General features: G+C 39.6%; 1 protein-coding gene across 7 annotated transcripts in view; it reads right to left on the bottom strand.

Annotated features, from left to right (window-relative positions):
- The window catches only part of MYO1B (myosin IB), a 186,327-nt gene that overhangs the window by 24,167 nt on the left and 141,783 nt on the right, over positions 1-20,377 (bottom strand). For 4 of the 7 annotated variants that reach the window (XM_063644835.1, XM_055290067.2, XM_055290068.2 and 1 more), the window contains exons 14-22: positions 18,830-18,934; positions 16,727-16,789; positions 13,738-13,938; positions 12,365-12,591; positions 8,571-8,771; positions 6,551-6,644; positions 5,537-5,686; positions 2,271-2,339; positions 500-586 (exon numbers count right to left, since the gene is read on the bottom strand). In XM_063644835.1, coding sequence (XP_063500905.1) covers positions 500-586; positions 2,271-2,339; positions 5,537-5,686; positions 6,551-6,644; positions 8,571-8,771; positions 12,365-12,591; positions 13,738-13,938; positions 16,727-16,789; positions 18,830-18,934 — 1,197 coding nt within the window. Of the gene's footprint in view, positions 1-132; positions 220-499; positions 587-2,270; positions 2,340-5,536; positions 5,687-6,550; positions 6,645-8,570; positions 8,772-12,364; positions 12,592-13,737; positions 13,939-16,726; positions 16,790-18,829; positions 18,935-20,377 lie in introns of all 7 variants that reach the window. The other 3 variants (XM_055290064.2, XM_055290066.2, XM_055290065.2) reach the window with 1 other exon arrangement.

Here is a 20,377-nt window from a genome sequence, read left to right as displayed (position 1 = left end):
AATCTGGCGGCTAGGACATGCACCAGTGTGAGCCACTATTAAGTGTAGTCATTCATCCTCTAATAGGCTAGAGGTAAGGACTGATTATTACAGAATTCCAGGATGGAGTGTTGGGATATGTGCATTAAGTACCTTAGATCCAAGCCAGTAAGCCCAAATAACTGCAATAGCATGTTTATTCCTAGCCTCCTCCTTCAGCCGTCTCAGTTCCCTTCGCGCCTGTGATGCATTTGAAAAGGAGTTACAGAAAAGTTTAAGGCAGGAAAGGTTACTGCTGGTTTTCAACGAAGAAAGAAAAAGAGAGACACCAGTCACCACCAAATGGTAAACGCAAAAGCATGTGCCACCACCCCACAACAAAATGTTGGAAAGAGCAAGAGGCAAACACGTGCTCAGTAGCTCAAGCCAGTGAAACGTTTTCTGCCCCTGAAGCCGAGGGTTCATGGTTCCACATGACGTTACTGCTGACCCACCACCTTCCTTGGGGTCTCTGGCCTACCTGGGTCCCATGCCAATATGCAGCAATGGTCGTGACTGCTTCCTTACAGCGCTTTTGATGCTTCAGTTCCCGCAGAATTTTTCGAGCCTAAAGGGCAGAATCACCCAAAAGAGAGAACATTGTAAAAAAATGGAATTGACAGTGACTTGAAAAAAAACCTGAAGAGATGATCGTCCTAACACCCATGCTATTGTGATAAATCAACAGGTTAAAGAGGGCGAACCTGACTAGCACCAAACTGACTATGAGGTGGACAATAAAGACATCATTAAGCATGACAGTGTGGTTTCCACCTGATTGGAACAGCAGCCTCCCGCACCTGATACACAATGGGAAAAATCTGACTACAGCACCACAAGCTGGCACACATCTGTGGGATGAAACAGTTCTCAGAAGGGGCCAGAGGATTCCAATGATCCTCTGAAGGCCACTGTATCTCTTTCATTATTATTGCCTGGAATGTAACTGTAGCTGTCCTTTTTATTCAAGATATTTTTAAAACTCCAAAACCAAAATGATCTCACTGATCCCAAACCGGTGACTTCTTTCTATTAGTTGCTGGAAACTGATTTTATGGGGGCCAGGAGGACACCTGGTTTGAAGGTGGACTTTGGGTCCTTCCCCTTAGGTCTCTAGCCTATAAACGGGGCCCTAAGGTCCAGCCATGAGGCCATGGAAGAGACTGCAGGCAGCAGTTTCACTTACTCTACATGTTCAGATTTGTGTTTTGCCATTTACTATGGGACAACTGCTAAGCCCTTAAGTTGTCAAGGGCCTGGGCAAGGTCAGTCAGTGTTGCTGGACTCAGGACCCAGCGTCTACCCTCTGAAAGGGCTCCAGGCCTGGGCACTACCCCTCTGGATCCAGACCATACCACAAAGACTTCTCACAGGAAAGTGGTCAGAACAGGCTCCGAAGTATCGTTGACCTAGATCAGGGATCAGTAAACTTTTTCTGTAAAGTGCCAGATGGTAACTGCTTCTGGCTCTGAAGGTCACACAGTCTATCGCTACTACTTGACTCTACCACTGTAGTGCTAGAGCAGCCAGACAATCTGTGAAATAAATGCATGTGGCTGTGTTCCAATAAAACTTTATTTATGTACACTGAAATCTCTATTCCACATACTTTTCATATGTCATGAAATCATCTTCTTTTGCTTTTTTAAAAACAACGGTTGAAAAATATAAAAACCATTCTTAGCTTGCAGGCTGTATGAGAACAGGCAGCAGGCTAGATGTAGCCTGTGGCCCGTAGTTCATTGACCCTTGAACCAAGCCTTGGCAGGAAGGACCTGGAACCAGGCTGTCCACTGTGACGGCTCCTCCACGTCCCCACCACTAGACCTGGCCAGATCTCAGGATCTTTCAATCGTGATGGGTAGCCTGCAAGATGGTTACTGGACAGTTACGGAAGTCACTGGGGTAGGGGTTCTGAGTATGAAAGCAATGGCTGTGAGACAGCCTTCTGTACCACAGCTTTTCTCGAAAACATGGGGCAAAGGGATACTGAAATCATGTACGGGTATTATTTCAAGGACTTCCTGCTTAGACAACAAAGCGCTTAAAAGAAAGCTGGTTAGAAGGAAGTGGCCAAGACATGGTCACCAGGGTCCCCGTTTGGCCCATAATATTTATTCTTTCCATCTGACTGTTTACAGGCGAGGCAGGAGACAGAGGAGCCCTCTTCTGCAGGGTGAGCCTAAAGATATTATCCTTTGTGAAAAACCAGAAAACCCCAAATAAATAAAGCATACTTCTTTTAAACTCACCTTCCAACCCCGGATATAAGACTGAATTACTAAGGCGGAACTCTTTGTCTGCTGGTACCTCTTTTGTTGCTGTAGGATAAAAGGGGAAGATATTGGCAGTTGTAGTTACATATCTGTAACGCATACAAGGATTGAGAAAGGGTATTTGCTCACTTCATCTGACTGACTCTTAATTATCCATTCTCCTTCTGGAAACCAATACGTAAAGAAACCAAAATATCGAACAATCCAATATTATTACAGTTAATCCAAAGTATGCTTTAAGGATGCTAAATAAAATAATTCCTAAATGACTCAGGACACAGCATTATTATCATTATTTTCCTCGTCTCATGCTGTTATAATACACGGTTCCACACACGGCAGATACTCAGTAAATGCATATTGAATGAAAACCCACTGAGTTCTGCATCTGCTTTTGAGTGTTCTCTCTTCTTGGTGTCATTTCTCACCATACTACTTACTGGACCCACCTCTAAACCTCCCTAGTTTCTTTTAGGTTTGCTACTTTTACTCTGCCTCAAGCTGGAAAATCAGCTAAAAATTTAAGTAAACTGCTATCAATCAACTAAATATTTATATATTGAGCCTCTACTATGTATAAAGCCTTTTAATAGAACCATGAGGATATAAATGTGCGTCTGACTGCATCCCTGCCCTCAAGGAGTTGAAGTGGACACAGGTCAACAGTATAAAGGATAAACAGTACCCTGGGAGAGATGCAGCACAGAGAGCACAACAGACAGGCTCAGACGCAGCAGAGGTTACTTCCAGGTGGGGAAGGTCAAAGAAGACCTAGTGAGGCTCCCAGCTCTGGCTCAACAAGCTCAATGCCCAGAGGCCTTTCTTACTTTTAGGACTGATGCCCTGGAGTGGAGGCTGCTGGAATACTCCCTAGAAAAGTGAGCTTTTACAGTATTCACTTTGGAATATACACTGAAACATGGGCATCCCTAATGAAAATTCACAGCATTTCGAAGTACTAAAGTCACATTGTGAATCCCTCATGTTAGAAGTGCTAGCTGGCTCAGCCCCCATTCTCTGAGGTGGGAGAGATGCCTTCTCCCAGGCTTCCAGGCTATGTCTTGGAAGATCAGAGGTAATGGGTGATGGTATCAATAGATGGGCAGAAGAACAAAAAAGGATGCCAGGGAGAAAATCCAAGAGGACCCTGGGACCTCAGACAAGCCACTCACCTTCTCTGGGCCTCAGTTTCCCCAGCTTTAAATGAGGAGGTGGAAAATCTCTAGGATTCTCCCCAGAGTAATATTCCACAGATGTAGCTGTAGAACAGCTGCAGTATCTGACCATCACTCTGACATCCATTTGATACCTCTGTGTTTTCTTTTTTAATTAATAAATGTCTTGAAAATAACTACATCTCACTTGAAAATTCATCTCTAGGAAACATGAAATATTACAAAATATGGAATAACTTAAAAGTAATCGGTAACTAAAAAGGAGCATTCAAGAAATCTTTTGAGTTATCTGGTTGAGGGAAAATAATGAGTTTAATCACTGGCTTGAGTAACATGTAGTGAACTGGTTGAGGTATGTAGTTCAAATTTTGAAAGAGATGTAACACTAGAGCAAAGTTAATGCATTCTCTAAAACTGGGGCTATTATTAGTTTTCATTCTACAAACTAATATTGCTCATAACTCCTGACATCATGAACTAATGATAAATAGTGACTTTTTAAAATCTGGTGATATAAAAGCTTTATATTGGGAGAAAAGGTACAAATAGTACTTGATCTTCCTTTGCATTGCCTGTTCTTTCTCATTCTTCTGGTCAAATGGCCCCTCCCAGAAGTTTCTCCTTGACCACTCTATCTTACGTCACATCCCGCCTCCGCATTATTCTTTATGTCAGTTCTCTATTTCCTTCCTAGCACTTACAACAGTCTGTAATTGTTCTGATTATTTGTTTGCTTAAATGCATATTGTCTTTCACTAGATATAAACTTTAGGAAGCCAGGAATTAGGTTGTTTTGTCCATCTTGCTAACGTGTTTCAAAAATATTTGTAGAATTCAAGACAGATGAATCCAGCACACTTGTAAACTTTTCTTAATGACCTCAAAAATAAGAAATTATAAAAAGGGCTCCTTGAGGACTGTTTACTTGTTGGTCCTTCCTTTCTCAGGCAAACAGAAAACAGAGCATTATGAATCTGCAGCAGAGTTAAGGAGTGGTACTATGTGTACAGAGGAGACTCCACGGCCACCAGGCTGGGTGACAACAGTCCAAAGTGCCTCTGCAGAAGGCATATGAACGACTCTTATCATTCACATGGCTGGGCAGACTCATATTTTAAGACTTATACTGCTGGTTATAATCTTAACTAGCATGAGCCATTGTAAAGATGCTCTCAAGCTGATTTTCTTTAGCTTAATCACTTAAATACCTCATCAATTTGTAAAGCTTGGAAATAATAAACTAAAATGTATTATGTGAGAATAGGTCAGCGTAAATTATGTCTTGATTATATACAGCCCTATAGCAAAGTCTCTTTATGGATGAAAAAGAGGAAGAATATAAGAAAGGAGATGTGAGTGCAAACTTAATTCATTTTGTGAGAACACAGCCCAAGTTTCAATTAACCCTGAGGCAAACCTTCAGGCTTCTCTCAAACCTGTGGTATGCCTTCAACATAACCTCTATAATGAAGTGAGGAAGGAAATGCCAAAAAGAAACTTCCTATTAACTAGGTAAACATTATTTATTATTGAATCTTTCCCTATAGTTAATAGAGCCGGATACCTAAGGACTAAAGAGAATGCAATCCTTTAACCATAAACCAGAAATCTACAAAAACATGGCCATTACCTTTCTGGAATTAAAGCCACTTTCAAAGCTGCTACAATAAAGAATAGCCAATTACTTTGAAAAACTAGCCCAACCAAATCAAAAGCTTAAAGGATATTGTCTCTTCCAATCTGATGACCAAATTAAAAATGTATTTCCAACCAAATACAGCTAGATCAGTGAAAGGCAGTGTGGTACACTGAACTTGAGCTCTAATACTGTCCTGGATTCAAATCCCAGCTCTACCACTTATAGCTATGTGGCTGTGGGCAAATTACTTAACAGCTTAGTGTCTTAGTTCTCTCATCTTTAAAAAAAAAGAACCATTAAGAACATCCATTATCTCATGAGGTTGTTGGGAGAATTAAGCATGTAAAAATCACATACATGGTAAGTACATAATAAATGTTGGCAAATTAGCATTGTTATTACTGATTTAAAATGACTGAGACTCTTACCGCATATCTCCTGTACCAGGCGGCAATCACAATTTGGCTTTTCTTCATTAGCAGGAAGTGTGTGCGGCATTTCCACCCCCGATATATCTTCTGAATGAGAGTGGCCAAGTCCTCCAGGCGTTGCTTCCTCAGGTCTTCTAATTTGAATAACTAATAAATGATAGATGGACTTATCAAAAATTCTCTGAAACCTCACAGCATACAGGAAAGGAATTTTCAGGAGACAAAATGCCATGATATTGGAGTCAATTACATTGAAAAAAAGAACTGAATAACCATATGCATTATGTATGATATGGATAATGGTCCATGAGAAAATTATTTTGACGAATTCATGAAAGACTTATAATTTTTATTCCAGTGATTCAGAATTTATGACAAATCAGAGAGGGGCTGAATTGAGCTTAAGTTTACCTTCACACTGTCTATGAGGATGCAAATTACTAAGGTAGATGCTGGAAAATTCTCTTAAATGTATTAAATACTTTCCAAAATCTTAACGTTTCCAAATTACCAGTCACCTGCTATACTCATTATACTTCACACTCATCTATTCATTGACAAAAATATTTCCTTGGGGTTCTATGAGGTAGAATGCTAAAAGTATTTTTTTTACTTAAAAAAATTTTTCATTTTAGTGCTTTCCTGTATCTCATAATAATGGGGCTGTAGTTCTTAAAATTAACGTGTAATTCAGGTATTACAAATACAGACTGAATTTATCTGCAGTTGCTATGAATGTTGTACTGTTGTCCTAACAGTTTCTTTGTGATTTCTTAAGTGTTGTACAATCTGTCAGAGCAAAGACTTTGATGGTTCATAAAAAATACGCATTCTTCCACTACCCCTTACCCTTATCTGTCCCTGCCTCTTGGTTATCTGTAGATAAACAAACAAGAGTTTTGTGGCATTCATGGTGGCCCCTCATATAATGTTATAAAGTTAAACATATTTTAAGAACTTTCCTATACGATTCCAACTTAAGTTCAGAGTGTAAAGGTTTTGGTTACATACTGTTCTTGGGTTTCGGATGAATATCTTTGATCTACCAAAGGAGTATTCTTCCACGGGAATCTCTAATTCATTAAATAGGACCTCCACACCAGACCTAAAAAAATAAAAATAAAAACAGTGAGTTTTCTGAGTTACAAAAATAGTTTTATCTTCTATCATGGTATCAGGTTCTCAGTGGTATAAAACATGGCTTCATTTCCAAGTGTAATTGCTCTTTCAGCAATCATCCATCTATCAAAGAACTTTCCACAAATTAAACGAAATCCAGTAAACACTGAAAAAGTAAATTTGGGTTTACTATGTATTCTAAGAAAATGTGGTATTAAAGCCAATTTCTTGATTTCATTAGTAGAGGCAATACTTGTATCAAATATACCTATAATAATGTACCAACCTGGGCGAGGAGGCTGTGCAAGAAACTCAGATCTATTTTAAACTCACTAATTCCTGAATTTTTTTTTTTTTTTTTTTTTTTTTTTTTGAGACAGAGTCTCGCTCTTTCACCCAGGCTGGAGTGCAGTGGCGCGATCTCGGCTCACTGCAGGCTCCACCCGCCGGGGTTCACGCCATTCTCCTGCCTCAGCCTCCCTTATAGCTGGGACTACAGGCGCCTGCCACCTCGCCCGGCTAATTTTTTGTATTTTTAGTAGAGACAGGGTTTCACCGTGTTAGCCAGGATGGTCTCGATCTCCTGACCTCGTGATCCGCCCGCCTCGGCCTCCCAAAGTGCTGGGATTACAGGCGTGAGCCACCGCGCCCGGCCGCTGAAAATATTTTAAACATTGTTTCTGCCCCTGAGAATAAAAGCAGAGCCCAAGAGACAGTCCCAGACCAACGGGATGCTAAGGAACGTGGGCCTTACCCAGTGGGAGCAAGAACCGGACTTGGCCCTGACCTCTCTATCCTGGACCCCAGTTTCAACATCGGTCTTTAGAACTAAACCTCACTCCACCCACCTGCAGACTAGATGCCAGGCAGGGAGTGAATACACATTCTGTATTATGGTACCTGTTTACCATAATATCCTGGAAATTAGCAATGGGAACTGAAACAGTACCCAAATCCTACATTAAATTAGGGTACTAAATTAGGCATCAGAGACCACACCATACATCTGGAGTTTCTAGATCTTCTTATAATACAAGGTAAGTGTCCTAAGTGTGTTGATGTTCCTGTGAAAGGCCAGGTGCACTGAGAATAATGTGTAGGCAATACCAGTACAGTTAAATGAAAATCACCCATTTCCTGCCTAGGCGCATGAAACAGGCATGTCAGCCCTCCAGCAGTATTCAGGGGCAAGCCTTCTTCAGCCTGCAAAGGAGCAGCCTCTCTGGTGAGAGCAGAGGAATAAGGCTTGATTTCTCTCCTGCAGCAGCCACCCATCAGTACACAGTTCTCTCTGCCTGTGGAGAGCTCGCAGGACATGAGGATGCACCACTGGGCCTGCGGTGTCCAGCACTCTGTCTGGGACTGGATGAGTAAATGCAATTCAGTACAGACCAGCTGAAAGCTGTATGGCCCTGGGTCCAAGCTACATTCTCTAATCCAGCTTTCCTAGCAGTAATGCTGACACTGTGAATCCTACCTGCTCGTATCGTCTATTGATTAACTGGTATAGATATAGACAAAGAGAGGGATCTTCACCCATCCACTGATTCTCTCTGCAGCCAAATTCTTCATGGGAAAAGTGACAAGTGGTAATCCAACTTGTCTCTAATTCTACCCTTCTATGATTCTACACAAATATAAATGTATCAAATTACAAATCACCTCCTACGAACCTACCTTGGGCATATTCTAAAAATTAATATTATTGCCATACAAGTCCCAAATGTGGATTTGATAAGTCTTGTTTAGATCTTAGCACAAAATGGTATCCTAATGGAAGACGGTCCAAAACAGAGGTTACACCCAGTTTTTCACAAAATTCTGTTTTATCTAACAGCATGTGAAAAAAAAAAACCATACTATTTGACTACTTAAAACATTCATTATTAAATATGGTCACTGAATTTCTTACCTGGCTGGTCCTTTCCAATGAGGCCATGTCTGTTTACAAAGCATTTTGTATCTTTCTAGGCAAGGTTCATATGCCTGCCTGAAAGCGTAGCCTGCCCTCCGCACTCGGACGTTCTCCAAAAGCCCCAGGTACCTGATCTGATGACACACTAGAGCCTCGTTGAAGATGTGTGCTGCTTTTTTATCATTTGGTTTGATACACCTTAAAGATCACAAAGATTTTAGGTTATAAACTGCCTCTTATGAATATAATTGTCTATGTTTTCACAAAGTATTATATATAACTGTTTCATAGCAAAATAATTGTTATTCTTTTTTTTTTTTTTTTTTTTGAGACGGAGTCTCGCTGTGTCGCCCAGGCTGGAGTGCAGTGGCGCAATCTCGGCTCACTGCAAGCTCCGCCTCCCGGGTTCACGCCATTCTCCTGCCTCAGCCTCTCCGAGTAGCTGGGACTACAGGCGCCCGCCACCGCGCCCGGCTAATTTTTTGTATTTTTAGTAGAGACGGGGTTTCACCGTGGTCTCGATCTCCTGACCTCGTGATCCACCCGCCTCGGCCTCCCAAAGTGCTGGGATTACAGGCGTGAGCCACCGTGCCCGGCCTAATAATTGTTATTCTTAAGAAACCTAGTCATTACTTTTGAAATCATTTCAAATCATTTTACAACCACCTAAAAATAAATACAATACTGCAGGCACAGTAATTTTAAAAAGAACACACTAATAAATGCAATAATGTGGATAAGTATCACTGACATTTCATTGAGTGAAAGAAGCCCAACACAAGAGTACATGCTGTAGTTATGATTCCGTTTATATCAAGTTCAAGCAAAACTAACCCATGGTTAAAAATCAGTATTGCTGTTACCTCTGGGGAGAGGTAGTAGTGGGGGATCGACATGCAAGGGACACAAGGGAACCTTCTGGACTGACGGGAATGTTTTACCACTTGGTCTGGATGGGGTAACACAAGTACATACATCTGTAAAACTTCAAGAAGCTGTACAGTTAAGATCCATGCATTTTAATGTATGTGTATTATACCTCAATAAAAAGATAAAAAACACTGTTTCCTCCCTATATCGGTTATCCTCTCTTAACAGGGCACTTCGCTGCCCAGCGAAAAACTTTATTTCCCAACCACCTTTGCAAGTAGGTGTGGCCAGGTGAGCAACTTCTGGCCACTAAAATCAGAGGGGAAGTAATGTCTGCAGCCTCTAGTCAGTGTTCTTAAAAGAAGGGACGGGCGCTCCCCTTTGTCTCCTCCATTTACTGCTGGCTGCAAATGTTGACATGGTGGACAGCCATCTTCCTCCATGCAGACGAGGAACACGCCCAGGAAACGGCAGAGCCACAAAACAGAAGGAGCTGCCCTGTCAGCTCTGGAGTCCTCATACTTAGAAGTTACTTAAGAAATAAACATCAATCTTGCTTAAATCATTGCTACCTTTGGATCATACTGCAGCAATCCCTGTGTCCCAACTAATACTTAAACATTCATGATTATGGCTGCCTAAATACAGCTGTGAAATTACACACTTACGTGGACAACTACATCTTAGCTAGTTTGGCATCATTGTTACTATGCTTTCTCTTTTACCATTTATAAAAATAATGTTTGCTCTTTGGCTTAAAGATGGACAAATAGATAAACAGAACAGCCTAGTAAGTTCAGACCCCTACATATACATTCAACTGATTATCAATGAAGGCCACAAAGCAAATCAATGGGCAAAGAAGATTGTTTTCTTTTTTGTTTGTTTGTTTGAGACAGAGTCTCACTCTGTCGCCCAGGCTGCAGCGCAGTGGCGCGATCTTGGCTCACTGCAAGCTCCGCCTCCCGGGTTCACGCCATTCTCTGCCTCAGCCTCCCGAATAGCTGGGACTACAGGCACCCGCCACCGCGCCCAGCTAATTTTTTGTATTTTTAGTAGAGACGGGGTTTCACCGTGTTAGCCAGGATGGTCTCCATCTCCTGACCTCGTGATCCGCCCGCCTCAGCCTCCCAAAGTGCTGTGATTACAGGCGTGAGCCACCGCGCCCGGCCAAGAAGATTGTTTTCAATATGGTGTTAGTGCAACAGGATATCTACATTGGGGGGTGGGGGGAACAGACCTAAATATGAAATCTGAAACTACAAAGCTTCTAGAAGAAAATATACGATAATATAGTCACAACCTTGGGGTTTATTAGTTAAGATTTCTTAGAAAAGCTGTAAAAATAAAAAAAGGAGGGGAAAGAAGAAGCTTTCTGAGGTAATGGAAATGTTTTATGTCTTAACCTGGGTGGTGGTTACTAAAGTATACATAATGGTTAAAAAAAAAATCGAACTGTTCACTTCAGATCTTGCATATCACTTCACATAAATGATACCTCAATAAAATATAGTTAAGATGCAAAAAAAATTCATTCAATTGAGAATAACAAAAGCAACTCATCACAGAAAGTTTCTTGGATTTTTTTTTAAACTAGGATCCTCTCCAACATATGTTCTAATCTGACTGTAATCAAACCAGAGGGTTTTGTCTACTTACATTTCTGTAAATATAATATCAGGCACACAAACTAAACACAAAAATATTCTTCACTCTAGTTTCCTCATAACTACATTTTCAAAGACAAATATAGAAGGTACTTGTGGGTATGGGTGTGCTCTATGAAATCTGACCCACCAGACACATACCTTTTATTATCTAGCTCACCAAATACACACATAGCAAACTCTAATCCTAGTTGGTCTTTACTAGAGATAGTTTTGTCTAAGATACCCTAGAAGCAGAAAAAGAGAAGAGCCCAGAAGCCTTTTTCCTTTTTTTTTTTTTGAGACGGAGTCTTGTTTTGTCACCCAGGCTGGAGTGCAGTGACCTTGGCTCATTGCAACCTCTGCCTCCAAGCGATTCTCCTGCCTCAGCCTCCCAAGTAGTTGGGATTATAGGTTCCCGCCACCACGCCCGGCTAATTTTTATATTTTTAGTAGAGACAGGGTTTTGCCATGCTGGCCAGGCTAGTCTCGAATTCCTGACCTGAGGTGATCCACCCGCCTCCGCCTCCCAAAGTGTTGGGATTATAGGTGTGAGCCACCACGCCCAGCCCCTTTTAAGAAGGTGTTTCTCCTAATGCTGTCCCTAATGCTAAATGACGAGTTAATGGGTGCAGGAAATCAACATGGCACATGGATACATATGTAACAAACCTGCACATTGTGCACATGTACCCTAAAACCCTAAAGTATAATAAAAAAAAAAAAAAAAAAAAAAAGAAGGTGTTTCTACGGCCTTGAAAAAAATTCAGATTGCTTTAGGAATCATTACTTTCTCCAGGCCTACACCTCTCACAGGGAAGAAAAAAGTGCATGTCTCCTAAGAAGTGCCAGAGCTGTTAACTAAAGCACTTGCTTCAATGCTGTGCTCTAAGCTAAAAGAACAAGAATCCCAAATGAAGCCAATAAGAGTTTTCTGCAAAACACTGACCAGAAAAAACACTTACATTTTGTTAACTTGCCATTAAAAAAAAAAAAATAAACATACAGAAAGTTGAAAACCCCTAGGTGTCAACCACTGAGCTTCATTAAGCATCTACTATCTTCTCCACCACACTTTACTTTTTTACTTTCTTATTTTAGGGGAAAGGATAGTGGAGCATTTTTTAAGCCAATCCCAGATAAGGTATTATTTAATCTGTAAGTATTTTAGTTACCCTCTGCTTGGGCTACACTCAGATTGAAGAAAAGGGAAAAATGATATTCCTTTGGATGCTCTCACATTTGAACTGTGAAAGTTTTATGTGCCAGAAATACCTAATATAGTTTGGGTTCTTGGTCTGTAGGTTTTTCATCAGAGTGGCCACGGATGCCTTGAACTGTGAGCCTGCTGTAGGAGGCCTTTTCAGGTTGATCTTGGCGGGATTCCCTTCAGGGAACAAAGACTTGATGAGGGCATGGCTGGCCTTCCACATGGCTTGGGACAGGTCTCGATAGAGAAGGTCGTTGTTTTTGTCAACAAATCCTTCCACCTGGTACAGCACCTATAAGCAGCACATGTAACTCAATGACAGGCACATTGCATGCTATAATGTCAAACAACTATTAAAAATACTCCAAGACTATCTACATTGCAGCCACTTCCTTCACCATCAAAAAATCCCTGACACGTTAGTCACACTCTCATACTGAGTTTGCCTCCAAGTTTAAATTCCATCTGTCTAAATCACAGACAAGATCAAAATAAATTCTATTACCATTCAGTATTTGCAAGAATAAACTCCAAAAATGTTATCATAACATTTTCAAAGGATTTTGCATTTTTTAGGAGTCTGAACATATTCTGGGGTTTTACTTTTATTTTTTAGTTCTCATGTGCCAATTCTAGTCTGTTTAAAAGTAGATGGGGCAAAATAGAAATAATACTAACATTTTCATAAATATCCTGAAGCAGCAGAAAAGCTGTTCAGAAATTATCTTTTAATAATACAGGCTAATAAAAAAATAAAGTACCAAGTTCTAACATTTTGAAATTAAAGATAATTCAGATACTATATACTTAATTTTTACAAATGTATAATCAAGAAGTTTTTTTCCCTTTGAAGTTTGCAATTTTATGAAAAAGGAAGTATTAGCTCTAATCAATATTCTTTCAGGATTCTAAAGATTAATCAATTAAGATTGTTTTTAGCGTTGTCTTTATATATTAGACATAAAATTAATTCCCACAAATATTAACCAAATAAATAAGTGCTTTTTAAAAAAAGTAAATATTTTCCCTAATGTCATTTCAAAATCTCAAAGAATTCATTATTTTTGCTAAATGGCTTGTGTTTTTAAAGCCTTAAGTCTTTATTGACTCTTAATTTGTACTGGCAAATCTCCTTCAATAGTGTTAATAGATATTTTTTATAGGATAGCTTAGAGTTTGAAAATAATAAAGATGATTCAAAAATATATTTAGACTCTTCATTAAGTCCATTAGCTTTGCTTTTGGTTTTCTATATTAATAAGATTTTAGTCAACATGGTCCAGATTCTATTTCTATTGAACATTTATTGATTCAACCACTTTAGCAGCTCGATTTGTCCTCACAAGTTAATGGGGTTTTGAACACCCATCTCTGAGGCACAGCCTCCTTGCAGGAGTAACTTGGTAGGCCTGACTGGGTGCTCACAGCTCCCCCATACCTTTCCAGCATAATGCTGGATCCTGAAGCAGCTGTGAGGCAGAGACGTGTCGTTGAGGAACCGAGAGCACTTGCTCATCCTGCTCTCAAAGTGCTGGTGGGTGGCACATACTTGGTTCAGCTTTTCTAAGAAGGTCTCATCAGTGACTGTGCCAGGTCTGAGGCACTCTTCATCCAGCATGGCCAGGATTCCATTTGTGTTCTGGGAAAATAGAAATAAAAAAGTTTCCTTCCTTCCTCACTGTATTGTTTTAATAATTATTCCTAATTACACCATCAAACACAATCAACTTAGTCACAAGAAAAGTCTGTTCAGTTATAACAAAAAGCAGAGAATCAAAACAATAACAAAAGCCACAGGAATCAGCTCTTTCCCGAAGGATCCCAGGTGTGTGTATGGTGGTGTGGTTGGGAAGAGTGTGTCTTCTTGGTTTTTCTCTCCTCGTACAGAACAACAGTACCTGGGAGTTGCCTCAGACACCTTAGCCTGATGATGACTTTTATACTCTTAGAAAAAGACAAGTTGGACCTCAAAGATTCAAAAACAAATCTAAAAGCAGAAATGAATGTGACAATACAGCCTCTATAACATGTCTCAAATCACAAAGCAGTCTTCTAAGGCCATTATTTGATTCACTCCTAAGAAGGAAACTCGTTTTCTATGTTTCCAAATTGTTCATGTGTTCAAAATAAAGTTTATTTTCTAGAAAAAAATGCTGTGATTTGAGATGCTGCTTTTAACAATCACTGCAATGAAGCTGATTTCAAGAATATCTGTTTCATATAGATTTAGATTTTAGAAATTCATGTGGAATTTCTAAATGGATGTTAAACATAAGTGAAAATTTATTTGTTGCATATCTAGACCCTGTGGTCATTTTTATTCCAAAAGTAGTCAGCCCTAAACTGAATCAGAAGTCAGGAAGCTTCTACTTTGCTAAATAAAGACTGCTACTCCATGGACTGCCCCTATGGGGTCATAAGTCTTAATTCCAAAAACAATCCACTCCACTGACCATCAACCCCACCTACTTCCACCCAGGCAAAGTCCTCTGTTCCTCTCCCATTCTGCTCACAAGGCCACGACATCCTCTGACCAGCATTTATTCATTCCACACAAAACCCTGGGGAAGTGTGGACTCTCAGGAATCAAGTGTGTTCATAACATCCCCAGAACAAACATTATTGTTTAATGATGCTGGAAGGAAACATTTCCTTTATATACCCAGGTTCCTATGTGAACATGAGCTTCTTCAATCATATAGCAAGGGGATTTTTGGCTGAGATAATCTAGTTAAATTAAGTGTATTACCACTGTTCTTTTTCTCCCCTTCTTTTTTTTTTTTTTTTTTTTTTTTTGAGACGGAGTCTTTCTCTGTCCCCCAGGCTAGAGTGCAGTGGCGCGATCTCGGCTCACTGCAAGCTCCGCCTCCCAGGTTCACGCCATTCTCCTGCCTCAGCCTCCCGAGTAGCTGGGACTACAGGCGCCCGCCAACACGCCCGGCTAATTTTTTTGTATTTTTAGTAGAGACAGGGTTTCACCGTGTTAGCCAGGATGGTCTCGATCTCCTGACCTCGTGATCCGCCCGCCTCGGCCTCCCAAAGTGCTGGGATTACAGGCTTGAGCCACCGCGCCCGGCCTTTTTCTCCCCTTCTTAAAAGAGAATATTAAATGCAACGTTATATTTATCAAGGAAAACATACTAACTAGAAATTCTGAAAATTAAGATTCCCATAGCAAATTACCTCTTTCACAAAATGTACCAGGAAAATTTTCAGGAAATTCACTTTTCAGAGCCAAAATCAGAGATCTGAATTGCTTATATGGAATATTAGTGTTCCCATTCAACATTGTTCATATTTTTTGAAACACAGTTTCTTATTGAAAAATACTGATGCCTTAGAATATTGTTTTTAATGTTTAATTTAATCAGAGAAACAATTTTTAGGAATATCTTGAATACTGAGGAAAAAAAATACTGGCTAATTACATATTTCCCAAAAAGCTTTGTAAAAGATGAGTAGAAAATGATTTAATATTCATTCAGAGCATGTGACTGTATTCCTGAAACACAGCACTCATCTCACTAAACTGGTCTTGCTAAAAAGACTGCAGGATAATAAAGCTTATACACTGTTTCAAATTACTTATTCAAAGTCAGGTATTAGTAATCCTAAGCATAAATTAGTTTCCTGTTTTCCACACACAAAATCAGTCTTCCTACATTTAATTCATTTACAATAAACTATGGAATATGATCTAAAAACAAAAATCTTGGACTCAGAAAGCTTACTCGAAATTATCCAATAATTTTTCACACTTTAAGCCTTTTTGCATACGCACATACTTGGGTCATCTGAAAAATTCCAGGTCCCTGGCCACCTGCAGTCACACATGCAATGCCCTCTGCATGTATGATCTGAATCAATGCTACAGCTGCACTTAAGCCACTTCTGGGGTCCCACTTAATTCAGCTCCAGAGGTTGTCCCTTTATGTCTCTTAAACTTAATATAATACCCAGTGAATAGTATGTTAAGAGGTCATTAGAGTTTTGGGAATGAAATGGATATTCTGACTTGGCAAAAAACTGGATGGCTGCTCAGAGCCTACTCTGATCAGTACTCACATGCCCAGGAGTCATGGAATAGACCTGGGCTCCAACCATACAAGAAAGGCTGGTACCTTTAATGCCTGGTGTCTGAAGGTCATAAAAGGGTGTTGTGATATGGCTACAGGGGATCCTGGCTAAGTATCAAAACATCCAGCTGTCTATGTATGTGTTCAAGAACTGTGTATGATCTCTTAGGGCTACAATAAAATCTCTAGAACTCTGCAGTTCCTTAACATATGTGTGTGTGTGTGTGTGTGTGTGTGTGTGTGTATAAAACAGTGAAAATACTAATGCTTAACATTGAGGCACTGAGAACATTTATAAGGGTGAATTATAGGACTAAAACATTCTTTAGAAAACTGTACCTAAGTACTCACATTTTCTATTAGGTCACAAATGATAGCATTATTGAAGTAGTCAATGTGAGTCCATTCTATATCCTAAAAGACAAAACAGAACAAAATCCAATGACACAAGATGAAGCCATGACACTACCATCCATAAAACAGACTTTGCCCATCTTATCATATTTCCTTTCCTCTCTGAATTTATTTTCTTTATAGAATGGGTACTACAAATGTCACAGGCAGTTCCCAAAACTTTCTCAATGCAGCTGCCTACCACTGACATAATCTGATTGAAGCAAATGCCCTTGACCTGTTCTGAGACTGCCTTCCATTCCACTCTCCCATCTGCAGCAATTTCCCATGCACTTCACTGGCCCTGGGCCAAATATTTACTCAACAGGCCCTTGGGTCAATATTACTTTGTGTATGTTTACAATGTTTATAAGGAAATAAGTTAGAACTTGATTCCAAGAATTTAAAGCCTAGATTCTTCTGTTCTGAATCTGTAATCATAAGGAAAAAAATTAATTTTAGAATCAATCTTGTGTTGTAGGGAAGTTAACTCTTTCAAGTGTGAAAAAAAAAAAAAAAAAGGCCAGCGCTACCACAAAGTATTTTCAACATAAGGAAACACATGAAAATCTATCCACTGGTTCTAACACTGGCTACTAAGCCAAATCCAAAAAGCCAAATGTAATCTTTCTGTGTCTACTTACATTCTGTCCATAAATGTAAACATTTATTTGTCTTCTATTCATACAGCAAGCTAGGAATCTTCCTATATATTCTTAGAAGTGTTTTAAACAATCTGTACAAACTGTTTTAAGTTACCCATCAAAGTTTGGGCATTCTCTTCATGATGGGAAGACAGGAAAGGAATGAATCGTACTTTTAGAATATTTATGTTACTAAAAGGTGCCAGACAAGTATAAAACATTTCTGAAGCATAATGAGTACTCTAAAATAAAGACGAAATATTTATGATTTAGCTTTTGAGTAAATGGGTTGTTTTACTAAGCCACTGGGGATAACAATCACATTAGAAAAATCTATATGGAAAGAAAGATAAAAGAGAATCCAGTGTCCTTAATGGCTTAAAATGATACTAAGAAAATAAAGCAAAACAGGTAATATCATTACTAAAATATTAAGGCAAATAAACAAAAAAGGAAATAAACATATAAACATAACAATTCCTCCCTTTTATTTATGTATTTTTTTTGAGATGGAGTCTTGCTCTGTCGCCCAGGCTGGAGTGCAGTGATGCAATCTTGGCTCACTGCAAGCTCCGCCTCCTGGGTTCACACCATTCTCCTGCCTCAGCCTCCCAAGTAGCTGGGACCACAGGCACCCGCCACCACGCCCGGCTAATTTTTTATATTTTTAGTAGAGACGGGGTTTCACCGTGTTAGCCAGGATGGTCTCGATCTCCTGACTTTGTGATCTGTCTGCCTCGGCCTCCCAAAGTGCTGGGATTATAGGCGTGAGCCACCATGCCCAGCCTCCTCCCTTTTATTTTTTGAAATAACAAATTTTACACTTGGAAAAAGACTGGCTATTTAAAAAAATAAAAGGGTGAAAAGCAAATCTATATTTTTAAATTAATGATGAAAAGACTCTGCAAACACTACTTCTGGTTATTTTAAGATTACATTAAATGAGATAATCCATACATAGCACTTAATATAATACCTGCTATGTAGTAAGGACTCAATAACTGTTACCTATTTTTACTATAAATTTGAATACTCAATACTTTTTGATATTGAACAAAGTCTCAAAATATTTTCAAATCTACTTGCAGTGATACTGACTTTTTTGGTATACAGTTCTCTAAGTTTTGGCAAATGTATAATGTCAAGCAACCGCCATCATAATCAGTCCCCAAAATTCCCTCGTGCTGTCTCTTTGCAGCCACAACCCTCTCATGACTCCTATCTCCTAGCAATCCCTGACTCGATAGCTTCTCATAGGTAATCAGTCTCTATAGCTTTGCCTCTTCTAGAATGACAGATGGAATCATACAGTATGTAGTCTTTTGAATATGGCTTCTTGTTTAGGCTATCTTCTGAATTAGAATTTATATTACGAGTAAAAAAGGACCAACACTTTAAAAAAGCATTTCAACATTACCTCCCGTATATACTCCTCCTGCTCTTCTTTAAGAGTAAGCTCAATGAAGATTTGTTGCAGCTTTTCATTACAATAATTAATAATGAACTGCTCAAAGCTGTTGTCCTGTATGGAGAAAATGAAAAACAGCCTTATAAACCATGCCACTAGCTCTCCCAAAACAATGACACTCAGACATCTCAATCCACGAGAAATGTCACACATGATCTCTCAGATTTAACTGCGGCCCAGCACACGGCTCCTAGGACAGACGCTTGTCCATTGCAGGCACTCAAGGAGTGGGTCACGAGTAAGTGAATGAATGAAGCATACACAAATGATGCAATATTTGAAGGATGAAGATTTTTAGTTGACAGAGAAGCACCCCAAACAGAAAAGCTAGAAACAATCTCACTTCCTTTGCCAAGGATCAGCAAAGACACAGTCAGCTCCACAATCTCTGTCACCAAGTTCTGAATCTCCCATTCTCAGGTGAAACTTCAGAGCTCAAGGAAGTCCTCCAGAACTGACCCCCTTCTTGTCCCCATCCAGGGACAGATCCCTCACTCTGACTCTTGCATCCTAACCCTTTTTGTAAATCATGTTATATGAACATGTGTGTATGTGTAAGTATACACATGTACAGATTAGTTTCATATATATCTGCCTCACTAGACTGTACATTCTTATGGGTGAGGGCTGACCATGCTCTCTTGTTCACTGTGTTCCTACTCCTTACACAGCACCTCACACCTAGCAAGTTCTCAATACGTATTGGCTGAGTGAACAAATGAAGTTCCTACCAAATGGAGACCCAAAGATTGAAACATCTCTCTGACAAGAAACAATCTCTCTCTCTCTATAGAAGGCCCACACCCTTGATCACTCTTAGAAGTCTCAGCAGCCTCTCCTTCATATTAATCTCTTATGAATTCATTGACAGAAGCTTTATGCCTAAATCATTTCTGAACAATCTGCAGGGCACCAAATGAATAAATTTATCAAGAACCACATCATCCAGGAAGAAGTAGATCTGACACTAAAACTTGTTTTCACCTCTATTTTTCTTTATTGCCCAAAGATGGTGGCAGTGGGAGCAAGGGATAGTATGACTCCACCACTGGTAAACTGGACTCTTCTCCCACAGTGGTAGCCAGTCCTGGTCTAATGAGGAAGGAGAGCCCACACGTAATGGTGCAGCCAAAGCTCACTGCTCCTTGTGAACAGGCAAGAGCCACTGGCCTTCAAATCCCTCTGTACATGATAGAAGTGAAAAAGTCACAGAGTCTTCTGAAAGTTGATCTTTAAAAATCAACTTTGGTCTTACTTAGGAAAACTTAAAATTGATACTTATGCTGCAGCATCTAACTACATTCTTTCCTGGAAGTCAGCTAGGAATTTCTAATCACCAGTGATGCAGTGATCAGAGGAAATTTTAAACTCAAACTCATAAATAACACATGTGAATATATTATCAGTGACTTATCTTGTTAATGCTAAACTTAAGGATAAAAGTTTGTTTGTTTTATGTCTTGAAGGGTCTTACTAAAGGGCAATCATTTATTTTCA

The sequence above is a fragment of the Symphalangus syndactylus genome, chromosome 8 (genome assembly GCF_028878055.3).
Source record: "Symphalangus syndactylus isolate Jambi chromosome 8, NHGRI_mSymSyn1-v2.1_pri, whole genome shotgun sequence".
Taxonomy (NCBI): domain Eukaryota; kingdom Metazoa; phylum Chordata; class Mammalia; order Primates; family Hylobatidae; genus Symphalangus; species Symphalangus syndactylus.
Note: the sequence above shows the minus strand (reverse complement) of the source record. Positions and strands in the feature narration are given on the sequence as shown.